At 37.7% G+C, this 20,008-nt stretch overlaps 2 protein-coding genes across 3 annotated transcripts in view; one reads left to right on the plus strand and one right to left on the minus strand.

Moving 5' to 3' along the window:
• Positions 1-92: 92 nt before the first annotated feature.
• LOC140166249 (uncharacterized) lies at positions 93-18,132 on the minus strand. Of its 2 annotated transcripts, XM_072189655.1 has the most exons (11): positions 18,057-18,132; positions 13,708-13,973; positions 12,985-13,275; positions 12,171-12,306; positions 11,088-11,327; positions 9,480-9,599; positions 7,138-7,545; positions 6,312-6,511; positions 3,757-3,891; positions 2,115-2,197; positions 93-944 (listed from the first exon to the last, which is right to left on the minus strand). In XM_072189655.1, the coding sequence occupies exons 2-11, from the start codon at positions 13,964-13,966 to the stop codon at positions 804-806; spliced, it is 2,013 nt and encodes a 670-aa protein (XP_072045756.1). In that variant the 5' UTR covers positions 13,967-13,973; positions 18,057-18,132; the 3' UTR covers positions 93-803. The 2 variants fall into 2 exon arrangements, with proteins under 2 accessions (XP_072045756.1, XP_072045757.1); XM_072189656.1 differs by lacking the exon at positions 9,480-9,599.
• Positions 18,133-18,360: 228 nt separating this feature from the next.
• LOC140166251 (dnaJ homolog subfamily C member 25-like) overlaps positions 18,361-20,008 on the plus strand; it is a 39,708-nt gene continuing 38,060 nt past the window's right edge. Inside the window, exon 1 of the mRNA XM_072189657.1 lies at positions 18,361-18,481. Within this exon, the coding sequence (XP_072045758.1) occupies positions 18,361-18,481 (121 nt within the window). The remainder of the gene's footprint in view (positions 18,482-20,008) is intronic.

The following is a 20,008-nucleotide window of genomic DNA, read 5'->3' on the forward strand; positions in this document are numbered from 1 at the left end:
TTTAGGTTTTGCATTGTTTTCTGTGTAAAGCACCTTGAGGCTTTTCTGCATAGGGCGCTATATTAAATCTTTGTTTATTATTATTATTGTGTGTATTTTTGCAGAGTGGTACCTGACTGTGGTCGGTGGCTCGGCATACCCCCCCTATTGAAAATTCCTGGATCCGCACCTGACGACACCCCCTTTCAAAAAATGTCACACCCGTGGTGCTTATTAAAGAGAATATTAAATGTTTGGTATTAAAAGCTCATGTCCATTCAATAGAGAAATATGTACACTAAAACTAAAATCACACTATTGATTACAATATTGATAACAAGCAACACAGGGCAGCATATCAAGGGCATTGTAATAGCCCCATGTGCACTACTGCCTTTCTTACAGTGCCCTCGATTGGTCAATTACATGATAGAATCATCTGAGTAACCAATTGATTAAAACAGAGCTTTTAGATCTCTATTGTTAGCTTGATCCCCTTCAGACCTACTGACTATTCACATCTCTGATTGGCTCAATATATGATATAAGCATCTGAGTAACCAATCAGAATTAAGCTTTCAGATCTCATTAGCAATTGTTAGCTTAATCCACTTCATTCCTACTGACCATTCTTACCACATCCCTGATTGGCTCAATACATGATATAATCCTCTTTGCAACCAATCAAAATAGTTCTTCGAGGCTGATAATTCAGCCAGTAGTGCCCATGGGGTGAAGTCTTGATGGGATACCATCCTGACCGCATTACAACTCGACATTTAGCCAAAGGATAAAGTCAAAAGTTTTGTTTGATAAAATGCACTTTATCCCTGCAACTCTAGCAGTGATTGAGCGATTACTGCAAGTTGTGTCCGACTCTCGCCCAGCTTGGTCTCTTTGGCTTTTTTGGATTTCCGTAATTTTTCATGTCTACTCTTTAGTTCGTTTTCCCTTGATTTGAGTGCCTGTGAAAAAAATAAAAATAAAAATTAATCATTTATGAAGACCACTTAGTTTCTAATGTGAAGAGTGTTTACAAAAAAACATGTGACACATATATATATAACACTGATGATTCCAAATGCAACTTTTATGGACTATATATGAGTTGTTTACATTTTTTCCACTATATATAAGACCAGGGACAATAATTCCATCAGAATGCGGTACTACATCAGTGCCTATCAGGTTAAAGAAATGGAAGTTTTGCCTCCTGGACAAAAAAAAATCAGATGGTTCATAAAAATAGAAATTGTAAATGATATTGTTATGCTGTGTCTCGTCTCAAATTCGAGTACCATCAGTCTGATTTTGTGGTTGCGTCACCAGCGTGTGGACAAACTGCCATTCCACCCATGTTTATGCGCCTAACAGGATATTGGGTTAGCTAGCACAATTTCCAACTGCCAGTGAAATACACACATAGCATTTCCACTTCAGACGAAACGCACTATAGTTACTTCATTTTTCCGCACAAGGTGACTATTGGCTTTAGTATCTAGAAGAAACTTTCAACAACTGAAAAATGCAACTTTGTTTTAAAATAAAAAATAAAGATGGCTCCTTTGCCATATTGCAATTTTTTGACTCACCCTGTAATAAGTCTTGTTTACCTCTACAATGTTATAGGTCCTAGATTATGGCAAACAATTTTGGTATATAAATTACCGACTTTGTCAAAATAAGGGTTTAAAAAAAAACTTCCTTTGTCATTCCTGACCCAAGTTTTGGATTTACACCAAATTGGGAGGTTTTTCAAATTGAGCAGAACTAATATGTGACATGATCAAGGGGAATGGGTCACATGTTGGCCCTGGTCGAAAATGAGTTTTACACATGTTTCTAAAGAGGACATTTCGAGCTTTCAGAAACTGAAAACCCCATGTTGATACGACTTTTCTTTGTGAAGTTACATCAATTTATCAATCGCTGAAAACAATATAAAACAAAAGAATTTGAACACTGTTTTTGCCAATATCTCAAAAACAATATTAGCGACATCAGACTCATTTCCCTTGATCGTGTCACATATGTAATCTTCTTCTTCTACAAACCATCAATGCTAGGACTTCTATTCTTTTACGAAATGACAAAGCCGGGATATTGTTTGGTCTACGTAATGAAAATCCACTCACCTCAAGTTGTTGGACGACTGTAATAATTTGCCTATTTACTTCATTGGATTCTGATGTCACCTTAGCCAGCTCCTTGGCTGTAACTGTATGATTAGATATAAAGATTAGAAAAAAGTATGAGTGTTATCATCAAGGGGAAAAATATCACCAAAAGCTGTCAACTATAATAAAGAATCTCCAGAGACAAGTTAAAAATAATAAGGCTTTTCTAATGAGCGATGAACACATATATGAGATGAGAAGGGAAACGATATCAGACACCAAGAGGTCACTCAGCTATTCCATTTTAAATCCACACTCCCTCTGTGGAAGATTTTGAAAATATTTTCCACAGGGGGAGTATGAATTTCAAATAATATAAACATATACGCAGCTCCATTTGAACTCCATACGCTCTGTGAGATAAGATTCCACAGAGGGAGGGCGAGTTTCAAATAACTTTGGTTTATGAGCTAATTCCATACATCCCTTGTGAAGGATATTTGGGCAATTCCAAGCAACATCATTCGGCAACGCAAAGTTTGCACATGAATTCTTTTTAATGCAGCAGCCAATAGGTAGGTGAATAGTATAATGGAAACTATTTTGGGTAAGTGAAAGATTAAGGTGAGAGAAACAAATAACAAATAATAATGTTGGCCGATACCGATCTGTGAATCGGAGATCGGTGCCGATATGGACTGCATCGGCCTTGAATCTGAATCGGCAGATGAGCTATCAGCTGCCGATCTAGCTACCGATCTCTGAACTTGACAGTAATAAAAGTACACAACAATTCTTTAAGCTTACCATTACTTTCTTATGTAACATTACTATTTAATGCCAATATATTTCCAAAAAACGTTGTTACCACCGCAAGAATCATGTCGTTTCATACTGTATTTTATGTATGTATCCACCCTTTGATAGACCGAATTAAAATGTAAACAAACAATCATGTGTCTCACTGTCTTGTGCTTGCGCTTTTGTCGTCATGACTTGTTGCTGTTTGACATCTGTAACCTTTTGCACATACCGCAAACCTTGCTGTTGTATTTATCAATTGAACTTGCACGCTTTCATGAGCAAAGACTAATATTTTCCAAAAATAAAGCCTGCCATCATTCGGCCGAAGTGATCTGTGAATTGCCCAATATAATGAATATACCTACCCCCTCCAAGCGCAGAGTAACATACAGGGAATTCCATTAGCTCTTAAGTCATAACTGAGCATGCGCGATCATTTATTTATAGGCGGTCGCCACATTGTCTATATTAAAACTAGTGGCATAGAACTACGAAACCGTGCGATGGTACATCATTTAATGGATTAATGATTAAACTTCCAACAATTGGAGGCACTGAGTGAGTAACGCTGGGACTTGGGGTGTAAAATGGTATTTTATTTGGGTTGATATTGACATGAAAAACCTCTAAAAACAGTCATCATATTACATAGTTACAGGTTTGGGGAATTAAGCTTTGACTGTTAACATTACTGGGGCCCGACTTGAATGAACTTGTACTGGTTGTAAAATAACATTTAAGGAATCTGAATCGGGATCGGATCGGCCCGATCTGCTAATTTTCAGATCGGAGATCGGCAGATCCGATCTTGGGTTGGATCGGCCAACACTAACAAATAACTGTTTTTCAGCCTTACCTTGAATACTGCTTTCTTGTTCTACAATCTTTTTCTCTATGTCTCTTCTATCTTTATGTATTTTATTGATGATTTCTTTCTGGAAGTCTTGGTGCATATGTAGGTAGGTTAGTAACTTGGAGTTTCCTTTACCATCTAGGATTGAGACAAAATGAATAACAAACAAAATGTGTCAAATTATGTGGTGAAAAATTGGGCATAGGTTGATGGTCTGAAGGGTCATTAGTCTTGGAAGTCTTGGAAACCTGCTAACTTTTGTAAAGATCCTTCACAGTTTTCACAACTAACCCAAGACCTAACTATAATTAATGCTGGTTTCATACTTTCTGCCGCTTGCCGCTCTGTGACGCTTCATCATGATTCATGCCGCTTGCACTTTTCTGCAAGCTGAGCGGCACACCGCTGAGCGGCAGCGGCATGACTCAGAAAGCCACTCAGCACCGCTCCAAAATCATATTTTGGTCTGATACGTCAGAGCGGCACCGCTCCGAGTTGATTTGAATTAAACTCCCAGTGATCGATATATCGGCTTGCTGCTGGTCACCGCTAGGTTTCTGGTGCGACTGCGCAATGAAGTAAAATCATCTTCAGAGTGGCAAAGCAGCAAGCTGCAGGAAAGTATGAAACTAGCATAACACTTGCCCTAACATTAACCTTATCCTATCCCCAACACTAACCCTAATGCTAACCATAACCCAGGGGTGCAAATTGTGATTTCTTCCTCAGGAGCAAGGTTTTTAGGCTCAAGATTTCCTCAATCATCAGACAAAATAGGTTTGGTAAGATAAGAATGGTAACATAAGATGGTTTTTTAAAAAGGCTCTACTGTAAAGTATTCGAGCTTTCAAAAAGGGCTTTATTTGGAAAAAGTTTGTGCGTGTAGCGCGTAAAAAATGGTTATTTTATACTAATAGCGCCCAAGATTGACACAGGCTCCTTTCCTTTCCTACCCCCGATTTTCTCTTTCATTTTTGTCAGAGGGAGCACTTTTCTCTTTCATATTTTGTCACTCCATGCCACCCCCCTTCGATAACTTTTCCTTATCAAGAAATTCCTACCTCTTTTTTGTGTTTGGTCTTTCTTCGTTTGAGTGTACTTTAACAATATCATTTGAAATATCATTTGAAAGGTACTAAGACTGAAATATTTGCTTGCCACAAGCATCTGCTGCAGCATGCCCTTAGTGTTAACTTCCTCAATTTTTACATAAATAGGGAATCAAATTTGCATATCATTATCATGTTTAAGTAGTTTGATTTGGCCTTCTCTATTTGTTTCCCTTTAATTTCCTCAAATCGTGCATGCATGATCAGTAGAAGCCACTTGCTGACCCTCATATCTCCATTTTTTACTATGGTTGGTTACTGCCTTTTTATATTTATCTCTTAATGTTGATGGGTCCATTTCACTATCCTTTACAACTTGATGTGTGCTTTACGTTCTCTTTTTTAAATCCCTCTGACACAATTTTCCATGTCGTCATCTCCTCACTGGCACTTCTGATTTTTTAGTATTGATATGTTCCAGTTTGATAATGATTGACAAGTGTCTTCCTCTTTTCCTCTTCCTCTCCTCTTTTTCTTCTCCCTTCCTCTTTTTCCTTGCTTTCTTTTTTTCTTCTCAAGGCATTATTTCCTCAATTTCACTGTCATTTCCTAGGAGCGGTGCTCCCCGCTCCCACATAATTTGCATCCCTGCCATAACCTTAACCTTATCCACAACCCTAGCCTAAAATGAACTAAACCCTAATTTAACCCTTTTCGGACTCACTACCCTTCTCTCTAACTGACTGTTTCCGTAAAAGTATTTGACTTGGGCTCTTGTGTTACGTTGATCAGGGACTTAATGTGTGTGTACTGGACAGCTTCAAATCGTGAGCATTCCTGTAAAGCGCTGACGTACATATGCACACAGATAGAGGTGCTGCATGAAACTGCTACCTCACGCATTGATGTCATCGACTCAACGAGAGGATAAATAGTGCATGCTTATATGGCAGTTGTTTGTTACAAATACACTGCTAAAATTTCGGCATGCTTACAATAGCAAATTACTATAGACCGTCCCTATGTAACCCATAAAGTGCCTTTGACAACTTACTGAGCATAAAAAGTGATGTATGGTTACAGAGGGGTGTACTGTAGACTAATTTCCTGAAATTCGATCTTGCAGTTGGCCAGGTGCCTGTGTATGGCACCAGTTATTTATGGGAACTTGTCTCAGGGGGAATATGCTATGGCTTATCACCCTCCCTAAAAAGTTTTGTTGCTCTTTTCATATCATCATCAAATTCAAGAAATGTTTAAAAAAATTTAAAAAAGTTACTTCTCATCTGCACAGAAGCAACCACGAGTGGATAATAACATCGCCCTCCTCAATCAGATAAAGGGACCAGTTATAATCATTTAGTGTTTCAGCTCTTGGGCTCCTGTGTTACGTTGATCAGGGTTTCAGGTGGAGTTACAGTTACACGCTTTATAAGTTTTAAACATTACATTACATTGTATCAGTACCCAGGAGTCACAACTGTATAACAACTCAATCACAATACTAACCACCTCGATCACCTCCTGCCATACTTGGCATGACTCCGCTAGCACCTGGTTCATTTGCTGCACTCCCTCCTGCTGCTGCCGTACACACCTGCAGCTCCGATACCTTGGATCCATTCTCTAAATGTGTTGGCATCTCGGAACCATTCTCAAGATTACACAACACACAATTGTCATCATCTGTATGCTCCGCACTTTGGCCCCTGAAAGCAGCAAAAGTATAGAGAATCCAGTTGGAAATCCATAAACCCTCTATACAATGGAAGATATATGTCCTTAATCGTCCACACAGGGAGATAGAATTTCAAACCTGGTTACTTGAATGGGTAACTCCATTAGATATCTACACCCCCTATGTGGGAGACAAAGGTCATGTCTTCCATAAGGGGTGTATGGATTTCAACTGGAACAGCCCATTTTGAGAAGTTGCTCATACCTGTGATGTTCAAAATGTGTTGTTTGGGGTAAATTTGGAATACTCTTTTGTTATCCAGTAAGGATTTAAAAATTAAGTGTTAAGATCATCCCTCATATAGTTCATGCCCAGCCTAAATCTGAATTTATACTCAATCCCTGAGCAACGCAACAAGCGATCCATTTCTAGCCAAAGAGATAGTGTGCTTCTAATTACTTTGAGAAAAGCATGCTACATCATTGGTCAAATACCAATCGCGTGTCTCTCAGCGATGGAGTCCATTGGGAAAAGCGCGCTACGTCATTGGCCAAGTACCAATCGCTCGCCGCTCAGCGATGGAATATACATTTAACTTTAGCCATGACTGGACACCTGTCTAACCCTAAACCATAACTCAAACAGCATGCTACTTACGAGGTTGATGGTCCATGGTCTACCACATCAATGACATCATTATCAGACGACTGTCCTGACTCGCTTGCCGACTGATTCACACTTTTACCAGTAGTATGTGATTGTGATGCGACAGGAGTTCCATGACACTGTGATTGCAATATTTTGTCCAAATTTGATACTCTCATACGCTGTTCAGTCTCCTCTTTTGGACGGTTGACTCTGTATGGCGTTCCCTTGCGAGGGCGCTTTGAATCTGATGCAGAACCGAGCGGTGTTATTGTTACATGAGGTGTGGAAAATTTGATAGATTTTTGATTGTTGCTGTCTTCTTTAGATGTTGTTGGAGTTTGCACTATAGGAGCGGCTGAAGCAGCAGACGGTGTTTTAATTTTCTCTAACTTTGGTGGTGTTCTCTCATCTTTTGATCTGTGAATTAATCAAGTATATAATCATTTTTAAGTATTTAAAAAAAATGATTAATAACAAATATCAAATGTACTGTATTTATAACTTTGTGCATAAAACAATTTCTGGAAAACAACAGGTTTACAGGACATGTGCTAAAATCAAATTACAAATAAAATAATTAAGACAACTATTATGGAGGAGCAATCGAAGGCCAAACAAGGCGGCTGAAATTAAAATACAAACTACAAATTACTTTAGCAACTTTGAAGCTGCAAGCCACTGGTTGACCAACTTTCCAGCAAACACAAAAAGTTCTTAAACATTATAAACGTGTTATAAACATGTTAAAATTGGTTGTATTCAAATCATTTTGATAACATTTAAATCATGTTTGGTTATTATACAGGTAATGAACATGTTATGTTTCATATGAAAAAACACCATATAACAGCATTATAAAAATGTTGAAATGTTACTGTAAAATATTTTTCAAAAATATTTCTTAAATACCATTTATAAAATCCCAACAATAAAATGTTGTCTGTAAAACAATTTGTGTTTGCGGCGTTTTCAATCAACACATTACATACACAAGTTTGCATACGTAATGAGCAATAGCTTGGAATCCCCAAGCAGTTATTACAAACTTAACACAAGCCAACTAAATAGCATGCTACTACAACTACATTCACCACAACAATACAATACAATACAATACAAGATGAAAATACATCTAATTTATGCATAACATGATTAAATGCTTTTTAAATAATGATTTTGAAAGTGATTAATTGAATTTGATTTTTGATATTATCATGAAGGCAGTTCCAGAGGATGGGTCCTAAGGAACACTTCTTCTATATCATGTTTTACCCTGATATGGCAGTGATGTCAACGTGTTGTAGCAGCTGTTTTACAGCTTTAAGTGCTTGCATGTGTACGCAAGTGCTTTAAGCGAAGCTAACAATTTGAGGCTGCATCCAATGAAATGCGCACTAACGTCACTGTCACATCAGGGTGAAAAATGGTATCTAATTTACATCGCCGCTGGATGGTGAAAATCCCATTATGTAATTGTAAAGGTCAAATGCAAAACCTCATATGTAACATGTGGGTCCCACTTAAATAAATGTAAATGTAAAAAAGATGTGTCCGGGCACTTTCTTCAAGTTGACACACTAAATCCTTCGCGCTTGGCCAGAGGAGGCTTAAAGGCATTCCTACAATGCACTATGATTGGGAAATTTGATCAATATAACCTAATTTTAAAGGCAAGGTCCCCATTGCCACACACACAAAATGGTAATTTTAAAACTTCAGCCAACGAGCTAATAGTTGAGACTTATGACTTATATTTGACTTTCTTACCTGCTAGGAAATATTCATATTGTCCCACTGCATTAATTTTATTCATAAGTCTTGATGTTTTGAATGTTAAATAAAAGGATGAAAACACCAGATATTTGCACACAATCCCAATGCAAGGTATGGTCAACTATACCACATGTGTACAAAAGCCAGACATGCTAAGGGCAGAAACCCCATTGGGTTATGGGAATGCCTTTAAACATCCTCTGGCGCTTGGCTTACAGTTAGCGTTTTGGAGTCAAAGTCAAAGTAAAACAGAATTTGATCAAAAATTGCACATGTAAGGTTTATGTACTGGGGCCCAATGCTGCCTGAGGTTTTACATTTGACAATTTTTATATATATATGAGGTTTTTGTCGCCCAGCGATGACTTTTGTTTCCCCAAACCAGGACACTATAGTTCTATTAGAAGTATAACAAGAGATCTCTCAACAAAAACAGGTGTTCAATGCAAATTTGGATGCTTATTTGCTAACCCATAGACCTTTAAGTTCTCTTGTTTTGCACAGACAAAACAGAACCCCTTTCTGTTTCCAAAAGATTGGCGTTTTGAAAAATTTGAATAAAATGCGCTATCTTCTACCTAAATTTCTTAGATTCTTGACTGCTGTCTTCATTTGGTGCTGTTGGCGTTTTCAGTTGGGAAGCAGCAGATGGTGATTTCATTTTCTTTAACTTTGGTAGTGATCTCTCCTCTTTTGATCTGCAAATTAATCCACGATAAAATGACTTTGAATTAAAGGCCCAATCAGTGATTTGCTCATCTGGATGATCATAAAAATCATCAAAATTCAGATTTTGGTACCTTTGTCATTGTCATAGATGTGCCAACATAGCCTGCTAGTGGTTCAGCCAAAAGCCGTGTATTTAAGACAAAATAAGGCATTTTACATGAATCTGTAATTGATAGTATATAAATTAGCTACATGTATTTGAATGGGGCTTAAACTTTGTCAATACTGCTGTTTTCTTTGTTTTTTGCCAAATTTTTCATTTAAAAAATACCAAATGACAATTTGAATGACTTACTTCACTTTTAAGCAATTTATAAACAATTTTAATTTTTTTACACTTTCGTTGGGATCACTGAATGGGTCTTTAAAACAAGACGCTTCTATAACCACAAGTTTTATCCCTGCCTTCAGGATAATTTCTGGGCTAACTGAAAATAGTCACATGAGTTATGTGTACCGTATATATACTGACAGACACTAGGAATTATGGTTGTGTATAAGGCAATATTAGAAACAAATTAGTCTCATCTTTCAATCGACCATCGATGCTTGGTTGATCCTTATTATTTATGAAATCAATGAATTGACTATTGTTGAGTGTGTAAACATATTAATCTATGCCTGTATTGAATATTGACTAATATAAATTTAGCATTAATTCTGATTAATTAGTTCTCATTAATAACAAGCATCAAAGCAGCATTGATGGTTGATCCAAAGATCAAACAAATTTGTTTCTGGTGCCCAAAAACATCACAAAAAGTAACACAGACATTACAAATTTGCCTATAACTTCAGAACTATTAATCATTTTAACATAGAAGGAAAAGTGGTTGATGAACACGCATTTTGATGTACCCCTAAATTGCGCAATTTCGTTCATTATTAACATCAGAGCAGTGTTCAATCTATAATCAAATTAAGTAATTCTTGGCCAAACTGGAACACTGTGAACGCTAGTGGCTCCGCGATAAACACACACTAATATAGCGCGGTACAGAAGAAAGTATAAACGTGTCTTACACTCCGTACACGCTTAGTACACTACATGGACGCAACGAGCATGTTCCAGTTTGGCCAAGAATTACTTAATTTGATTATAGTTTATGTTTGCCCCTAATTCATTGTGATTTTTAAATTGTTAAAATTCAAAAACTATGTGATAGCTGTTTTTATAGATCTGTAAAAACATCAAAGGGAAAACGGATCATCCCATATAGTAGACCAGTAACAAGTCCTTGGATGTGACTTGGAATCTTAGAGCTAGAAATAGTTTGATGCCCTCTGCATCAATCCAACTTTTACTTTCCAAATTGCATTCATTTTTATTAAGCAGAAAACATGGAAAACAGTGAACTTAACATCTTTACACTAAACTATTACTAACCTTAGCCACATGTGTTTGTGTTTGTGTCCACATGTGAAATGTGTTTTTTATAAACGGTTATAAAGCATACCTTTTATCAGTTGAACGTGATCTTTTCTTAGCTCTCTTCATATCAGATGATTCTCTTGTTCTAGTGGAAGAGGAAGGGCGTGTTCTGCCTGGTGAGGATCTCTTCTCCTTGGCCATAGGATGACTTGATCTCAGTGGTGACACCAGATTACTAGTTGGCAGGACGCTTTTAATTTCAGTTACGTAATCATACCAGCCACAGTTAAGAGCTACATCCATTGCAGTTAAGCCAAGTTTGTTCCTAGGATTAAAGAGAATTATTTTTTTTATTGACAATAGACCAAATTAAAATAGTGAATATTCTCAGTCATCCAGTCGTTAAAATTTTTTGAAATAAATCTATGGTGAAACTGGAACTTACTTTAACAACTTGCTATATTCTATATTGCGTTGCGGACAAATCTAAATGTGGATCAAATCATGGAACTTGTAAGCATAGCATTATATGTTTAAACACCACATACTTCTCATACCAAGGAAAATTCTACAAACAACAACATGGAGAGGCGACGGGGGTCAGCAGTTAGCCCGATGATACCTTCGTAATTAATATTGAGCACACCGAATTAGAAGGTTTCTTCTGCACATCAACAACTTTTAAGTTACATGATAACATCAATATATCGATAATTATCAATAAATCGACTATCCAATAATATCTATATTGCCGATTTCACTTTCTGAAGAAAATCAATATATCCAAGTTGCTGATGATAATGAAAAAAAGTATCAAAAAATCGGGCATATGCAGTGTGTTTGCCGTGGCTATTACACCAGAACAGACACATTTTGAAATGTCAAAACCTATGGAGTCAATAACTGCACTTTATTTTACTGTTGAAGTTCTTATTCCATATTCTACTTTTTAAAGGTTTTAGCGATTTGAATTTTTAGATCACAAAAATTGGGAGGAAAATGGATATTCGATATTGAGTGGCCGATATATTGATTTTTTAAAATCCTGACATCGACTGTCCTTACTTGCCTCTAGCAGGTGCGTCCAGCAGTAAGATTGGGCCATGTCATAAGCTTTGAAAAACCGGCCCAAACCGGTAGGTGCAAACTTTGCCAACCCTGTGCTCACCTTATTTTGACATTACAGCCTGCTTCTTGGACCAGTCGTCGTACGCTGGGAAGCATGCTGCGTACTTCACAGAGGAGGTGAAGAACTGTGTCTCCTTGCTGGTTCTGTGTGTTGAAGGTCTTAAGCCGCTGTCCAACTACGAAAAAGAGTACAATGTAATAACATAAGATTATACTTACACTCCTGAAAATAAGCTTTCATAGGGGGTGTAAGGTCGGATTTCAACTGGAATTTAGCCCAATACTCTGGTTTTATGACCAAACTTCGCAATGATGTTTTGGATAATTAATGAGTGCATTTAAAGTGGTGCATGTATACAAATTGCAATTCATTTTTTAGTCTGCAGAAAAGGTCAAATTCTTTAGTTTAAAATTTAAAATGTGTTTCATGTCCCCACCTTTGTGGAAAAGTGTGGAAGGAGGAAGGTGTTGGTTTTTTTTGGTTGCTAAATTGACAAAATACAGGAGTTTTCATGTAAAATTGCTACTGCTAGCAGTTTTCAGCATCTGCCAGATTGTGAGGGATTAGACCCCTTAGAGTTCCACAAACACACTTGAAAGTGATTCATGCTGACCAATGAACTTGTTTACCAGCATTACGGTAACATTTTATTTTACTAAAGCATTAAAAACTTAGAATTTAATATAAAAATTGAAAAATAATGAAAAATATGGACTGATCCCACAAAGTGAGGAAGGAGGCAGATGTGAAACCAATTTTTATTTTTAGCCTTGACAGAAATTGCATGCGGCGGACACAGTCGCAAGAAACAACAACAGATTCTTGTGAGGCCTACCTACATGTATGTACTTACCATCTATCATCTTAGTTGTAGCTTCTAAGATCGTCATAAGCCAGTCTGAAAACTGATCCTTAGAAATCTGTCCATGATGCAACCTCTCAGCAAGCAACAGCAGCGTGTGTCTGTCCTTTAGAATTGCAGACAGGAGATCATTGGCTAGCAATGGCACCAGCAGATGACCTCTCTTATTCCTGATGTTCAAGCAGATTATGCATCTATGGAGGGGTGTGTCACCTTGTTTGGTTTGTATTAAAGTAGAGCAGTCTTCATTTTTGACCAGATAGTGTACCAAACTGGTTTTGCCTAAAGTGTGTTGTTGGGATAAAGAAGAAATATACATGACAGACATGTATTGTACTTTGGCATAGTCTGTTGCTTGGGATGCTACAATACAACCTGTCAAAACTTACCCTTTCACACATATTCAATAAGACATGTTTTATCAGTATAACGTAACTCTTTAAAAAAAATGCTTTTTTTCTAACACACCAACTTCTTGTTTTCACTATTACAGGATAACAGGGCTACTCCAGTTGAAATCCATACTCCATATGGAAGACATGACCTTAATCTCCCACAGAGGGTGTGGTGTAGATTTCAAATGAAGTCACTCATTCAGGTAGCCCCGTTTGAAATTCACACTTCCTGTGTGGACGTTTGATGTAGGTCATGTCATGTGGTATGGATTTTAACTGGAATAGCCCGCAACATAATGTGTAAATCCCTGTGACTTACACAATGCAGAAGCCCAATGCGCCATGGGATAGCGGAAATCTGGTATCGGATCGGGAATAGGATCATCCACGTTCCATCCTGTGGCTTTGTATTTGGCAATGCATTCGGTCAGGTCTACCTTCTCTTGCATGCCCAGTTTTCCAGGTAAGCCAAGTATCATCAGCAGAAGAGCGTGATGCTGAACGCTACAATTATCATCACAGTATGGTGTGTGCTGAAGGCTGGATGACTCGGAGAGGCTTTCATCACTGGTTGACATTGTGAACCTAGACAGAACAAGAAAAGTTAATTTAGTACCGGTATCCTTATTGATTCGTTGGGGTTTAATGGAAATTTATAGAGCTTTGTATTTTTGTAAAGCTTACATACATAGGGAAGGGTGAAAATAAGAGAGCTTGAACCAGGCCTAGGGGCCACTTTGGCAAAAGAAGTGGTCTCTGGTTCATCAAGATTGGGATGAACCAGAGGCCATTTCCAATTACCAAGGGGCCAATAAAATAAAGATGTGCTGGATGAGTTAAATAAGCACTAGTTGCTTAGAATTTGATATTTTTGGTTCACTATCCAGGGGCCAGTTTTGCCAGGAAAGTGTCCCCTGGTCAACTACAATATAGATGGAACCAGGGGCCATTTCAGAGTTTCTGAGGGCCAAACAGCTCACGTCTCCCACTTAATTTCACTTAATTTATAGGGTTGTGCAATGTGCATCATTGTTATTGGGGCAAAACTCTGTTTGTCCGACACGCTTTCTACAGCATGGGGGTTTGAAATTCTGAAAATTGGTCAAAAAGCGGCCAATATAGGTTTACATTTACTATATTATCTTGCTGTGAGCGCCATAAATTGTATGTAGGCCTACATGTAGACTTGTAGAGCAACCTGTTTTTTTTTTTTGAGAACAATACCATGACAATACTGTTATGTAGGCCTACACAATTGATGAATCACAATAGCATGTGGTACGATTGAGCAAAAATCAAGGTTATTAACCGAGTCAGCAAAAACTTTTTCCTTTAATAATAATACCAGGATAATAATGCCGCAGGGAAAGAAACAACAACAATAAACTCTGTTTACGCTGAGCCTGTGGACAGGAGGATCAAAGAAAACGGGAATTTGACAATAAAAATATGGTGCATGTTGCCATGTAAAATTTTGGTGTGCATGTAGATTTTCTGATTTACATGCACCATGTGCATGCAATTTTTTTTCCTAAACCACACACTGAGAGAGGTAGACAAAAAACCGTTCCGGTTGTCCAAACACTCAAGTATCAGAACCAGAAGGATGGTCCACAAATTGCACAATAGCGTGATTCACGTAACCTGAATAGGGATTAAAAAGCTGTCACGTAGAACCATGTGCTTCTATTTTCCAATTCATGAATTTGCCATCAAGATTTCATTATATGGAAACAGTTTCACAGACCCCACCAGACGTGGTCTAATTCTGCATAAAACCGGGCAGCCTTATTTCTATAGATCTGCTGCGCATTCAAATTGCATTGTATTGCATCGTAATTTCATTTGTGTCTATGCTAATTATGTTTACACAACATGAAATCGCGTGTTTTCAAACAAATTCGCCGATAATAGGTGATCAAAAGCGATCGGAATGTTACAAAAGTACAGATCGCATGTATTCAGCTTACTTCATATGAGATGATCTTTGGAAAAATACGGCATAATTTGTCTTGGTGCTTGCGGAATGCCATGCAGTAAAATATTAAAACATTGCGGCAATTTATGATTGACAACTAACAATCGGCGTGTCCTTCGTATCCTCCGCTGTCAATTTCTTATCCACTCACTAATCCTCACAAAAGCTTTGTGTTGATTACGTAATGTGTGGAGGCAAATAGCAATAAAGTACGGTACAATGAAATAATGAGTATATGGCGGGCTCCGAGGCGGGTTTTTTCTTCATCTTACGTTTCACGGACACAGTAGGCCCTATTCCTATTGTTCTCCAAAAAACCCCGGAAGCTTGTTGTTTGGCGCTCTACAGTGTAGCTGAAATACAGCAAGATAATGTAAGATAGTATAAATGTAAACCTGTATTTTAGCTAGAGTATCTCGAGCTAGACCCCACTAGAACAGGATCATGTCAGAAACTAATATTTTGTTCTGCTTACTGGGTCTGAGTATTCTGACTAGATTTTCCTCCCTGTTTCTGTTTCTCTTTTCGCCCCCTTTTTATTTTCCCTCCAATTTTTTCTTTTTATTTTTATATCCGCCCTCATTTTTTTCTTCCCTTTCTTTCTTTCTCCATTCCCGTTTTTTCCTTTTTTTTTCTTTTTGTTTTTTGTTGTCATTTTGCGTCCCTCTGCGTTTACCGCCCTACCTTACTCTTACCTGGCTGGCCTAATGTAGGTATCACAGGGAAACCTCGGTTAACACATTTGTTAGTCAGTCAAAATGGCCTAAACCGGCAATACAAATTTACATTGAAATTAAAAAGAAGCTTTTTAAGAAGGAAACCTTCATAAATATGTTGTCTATACTTCACTTGACCCAAATATATGATTTTTTTTGGTGATGAGAGACTCGCACATGGAATTTCAGAGCGATTTTGATAGCAGTTCCATTAAAAAAGGTGCTATCGTCATGAGACTAAGATCTAGAAACACCCCCGTGATGCTGTTTTGGGAAATTTTGCTAGGAGAATCTTTTTGATGAAAGTCAATCTTTGACAAGATGTAACTTTGCTACGGAAAGTGCTATGACAAAAAGGTTTTCAGTGTTGGCTTTCTTTACTTAAGGGCTTTAATTTGATATATAAAATGATGCAGTTTGATGGCAAATTTGAATTCACCTGGCATACCTACCTAGACGTTCGCCTTTTGTATCTCTTTCCTTGTTGGAAAGGTATAACGTTGTGGAGATAGGAACATGTACGACCATCCGGGACCTACTCTGCCATGTTTGGCTGAGTAACGCTCCGTTGAACTCGGTCTTTTGTGCCTATGTAAATTATCCTCTGACAGGTATTGTGTTGAGAAATGACCTCACGACTTTCACGTGCTTAGAATTGTACCATTGACATTTATCAAATTTTGACGTTAGGACAACGATCGGATCTTTCTATATATGCAGATCATATTCGTTAGCCTGATATCTGGCCTTTAAACTTACCAATATTCTTCAGAAACTTGCTCATACATCTTTACGGCATGAAATAGCGACATTTGTGTGATATTGGCAATGTCAAAGGTTACGATAATCTGGACTATTGTACTTTACGGGGGAGTCCGAAAATGAACTTTGGCAGGGGCTGAAATGCATTTTTTACTCGCGCAATCTCTGTTTGTAACTAAAGCATTTGGAGTTCCCAAGACAATCCAGCGTGTATTTTTTATTCCAACGGGCGGCCGGCCGGTCGGTCATGCGTGAGTTATTCTTGTTTTATACAGGTGTTTTACGTTTCATGTTAATTTACTATGCCTAGTCCACTACTCCGTCATTTATCCACCCCACAAGTAAAATGGACATGACGACCCCGGGATGTGGCGAGGTCAGATGCGGTTGCAGGCTACCCATAATACTAAGCGTATGATGAGCTATGTATCTATCGTATCCCACAAACTACATTGTACCAAATAAAATCTCATGGTAATAGACTGCAAAGCATTATTGGTAGGGAAGATTGTTGCAAATGGAAAAAGTCACAGCGCCCTCGACGCATCAGGTCAAATGATGCCAATGATGTAAATAACGGAAGAACCGAACAATTCCCACCAAGTAAATGCAAGCGTTTTCACGGCAAATCAACAGGGATCGTCGAATTGAAGGTAACACAAATGGGTACAATATGATGGTCAATATTGAGGTTCATTTAAATAGGTAGGGAAAGTGTGCATAAATATGAAAAATATGTTTTTTCAAATGGAATTTTACAGCTCTTGCGGTGACCCACGAACACAATGAAAAGGTCAATTTTCATCATTTATTTGTTCTGTTACGTTCAACCATCTCCAACAATTTTTTCAATGTAAGTGCCTCTGGCCCTAGTGGAAGTAAAAACGGATACTATGGCCAGAGTTCTAGGGCTATACCTACCTAATGGTCGGAATGGCCTTGCATCCAAGATCCAAAAAGATCATGAAGACTGAGTTCCGCACTCGGCAGTCTTCACAATCACAGTGACAGTGTACATGTCATGTATACATTATGTACATTGTACATGCACCATGTCATTCATTCATTTTGATCCTGCTTTTGACACTCATGCACTGATCATTTGTGCAAAATAGCACTCCTTTATACCGCATTTAATTAGCCCCAATTGTTTGCTAAATGTGCTCAAACGTTTTTATTACACAAAATCAACACGTATTTCGATTGACTTACCTGTGGAAACGGAGAAATCCTGCAGAGAAAGTACACAACGAATGCTAGGAAGGAGCGCGTATATCTGTAGGATGAGTTCAAAGGTTAAATGTTAAAATTATTTTAAGTACCGGTAATTTAGTTCTACAAAAGAGGAAAAAAGAAGTAAAGAAATGTTCGCATAACCTTTTTCTCTTCGATTTCAATGTCTAGCATAATTAACTTCAATTGATGCTTTCATTGTATTCTAATTTTGATTAAAATCAATTTATAAATTGAAATTGACAGGGAATTCCTAGAATCACCGTAAAACGCTACATACAAAATGGCGACCAAAACTTACAGACGACACGTATTTCTGAAAATTTTGATTTTGTCAGCATTGCCTTCATTATGTACTGCCTTTATAGAAGGTTTATACTGTGGGAAGGAAAATTGTTATGATGGTAAGTAGGGGTGTAGGGGTTTTCAGTTCATGTCAAGTGTTGCCAACGTAGAAATGAAGTAAAAGAGTTGTAAAATATTATTGATTCCTAAACCATGTAAACCTGACGAATTCGTCACCTGTGTCACACATGATACATATCCTTTCCTTTCCAATGCATGCATCCGGCATGATCCGGGGGGCACTCAACTTTGGAGGTGACGCGTATGTAGGGCTGTTAAGACCCCCTTTCCGCTGTCACCAGGGTTCCCGTTAAGGTTTTAAAAATGTGCGTCCGTAATGACGCAAGTTTGCTGACGAGGTTGCAAAAACTTGTTGCGTCCAGACATATTTTTGTGCGTCCATCTGAAATTCACGATTATGGCGATACACACGTACCCCGGGTTAGGGTGCATCAAACGCCCCCTATGTCAACCGATTTTCTTCTTATTTGGTCAAAGTGTGCCACTTGCAAATTAAAAAGGGCATTTCGTGATCCACAGCCTCATCCCCCCACTTTTCTCAAAAAAAGTTGAGATTTTTATATCACTGGAATACACTGGCTACATACTGTTTATGTACAAAATATTTCTTGCCGATTAATTCGTTTAGCAAAGATATCATGAAATTTGAATTTCGTTCTGGTGCACCAGAACGAAATTACAACGTATTGTCTATGGAACAGTGTAATACACATAATCATGTATAACTTCAAAGCGCAAAATCGAATCAACTGAAATTTTGGGAATATGCTTTTTTCGTGGATATGTACTGAAAAATGTCATAAAAAGAGGATGCTAGGATCACGAAATACTCCTTTAATATTAACATGTTAATCTACACCAAATTTAAATTAAATCGGATGTCGTCTTCTGGGTCCACCGGGAACTCAAAGTTTAGACGGGATCTTTGCAGCAAATATCACAATTAAACATGAGGCAGCTTTTTATCTTTCCATTATTTACACATATACAAATATTTACAAATATCATGGCTGCCGTATGCATTTTGTATCCAATTACACTTTTAGGGATGTGGAATGTTTTATGGTTTCACATTCATATTTTTAGTGATTGACAAGTGTTGTACAATAACTATTGCTTTGGAAATTAATAGCTGCCATATATACCAATATGTTATTTTAATACATTTGCGGTTATTTGCACCAGATTATTTTTGATAATCTATGTTTGCATATAAAAGTGATGGCTCCTGCATGCATTTTGTATCTAATGCAAGTGGAATGTTTTATGGTTTCAGATCATATTTTTTTTAGTGATTGACTAGTCTACTTGAGTAGACCATTTTAACATATCATCCCTCTATTCCCTCTGACCATGGAAAGGCAGTGGGCCAATCCTGTTCTGATCCAAGAGCTAGCTATCCATGCAGAACGGTCACTTGGATTTGTTGTGTTATATGCATGGCATGGTATGAATTAGTTAAATCAAAAAGGGAATGCAAAGCAGTCTAATTATTGACAAGTGTTGTACAATATTGCTTTTAAGAAATTAGTAGCTGCCATATACCAACATGTTATTTTAATTCA

The sequence above is a fragment of the Amphiura filiformis genome, chromosome 12, assembly GCF_039555335.1.
Source record: "Amphiura filiformis chromosome 12, Afil_fr2py, whole genome shotgun sequence".
NCBI classification, from domain to species: Eukaryota; Metazoa; Echinodermata; class Ophiuroidea; order Amphilepidida; family Amphiuridae; genus Amphiura; species Amphiura filiformis.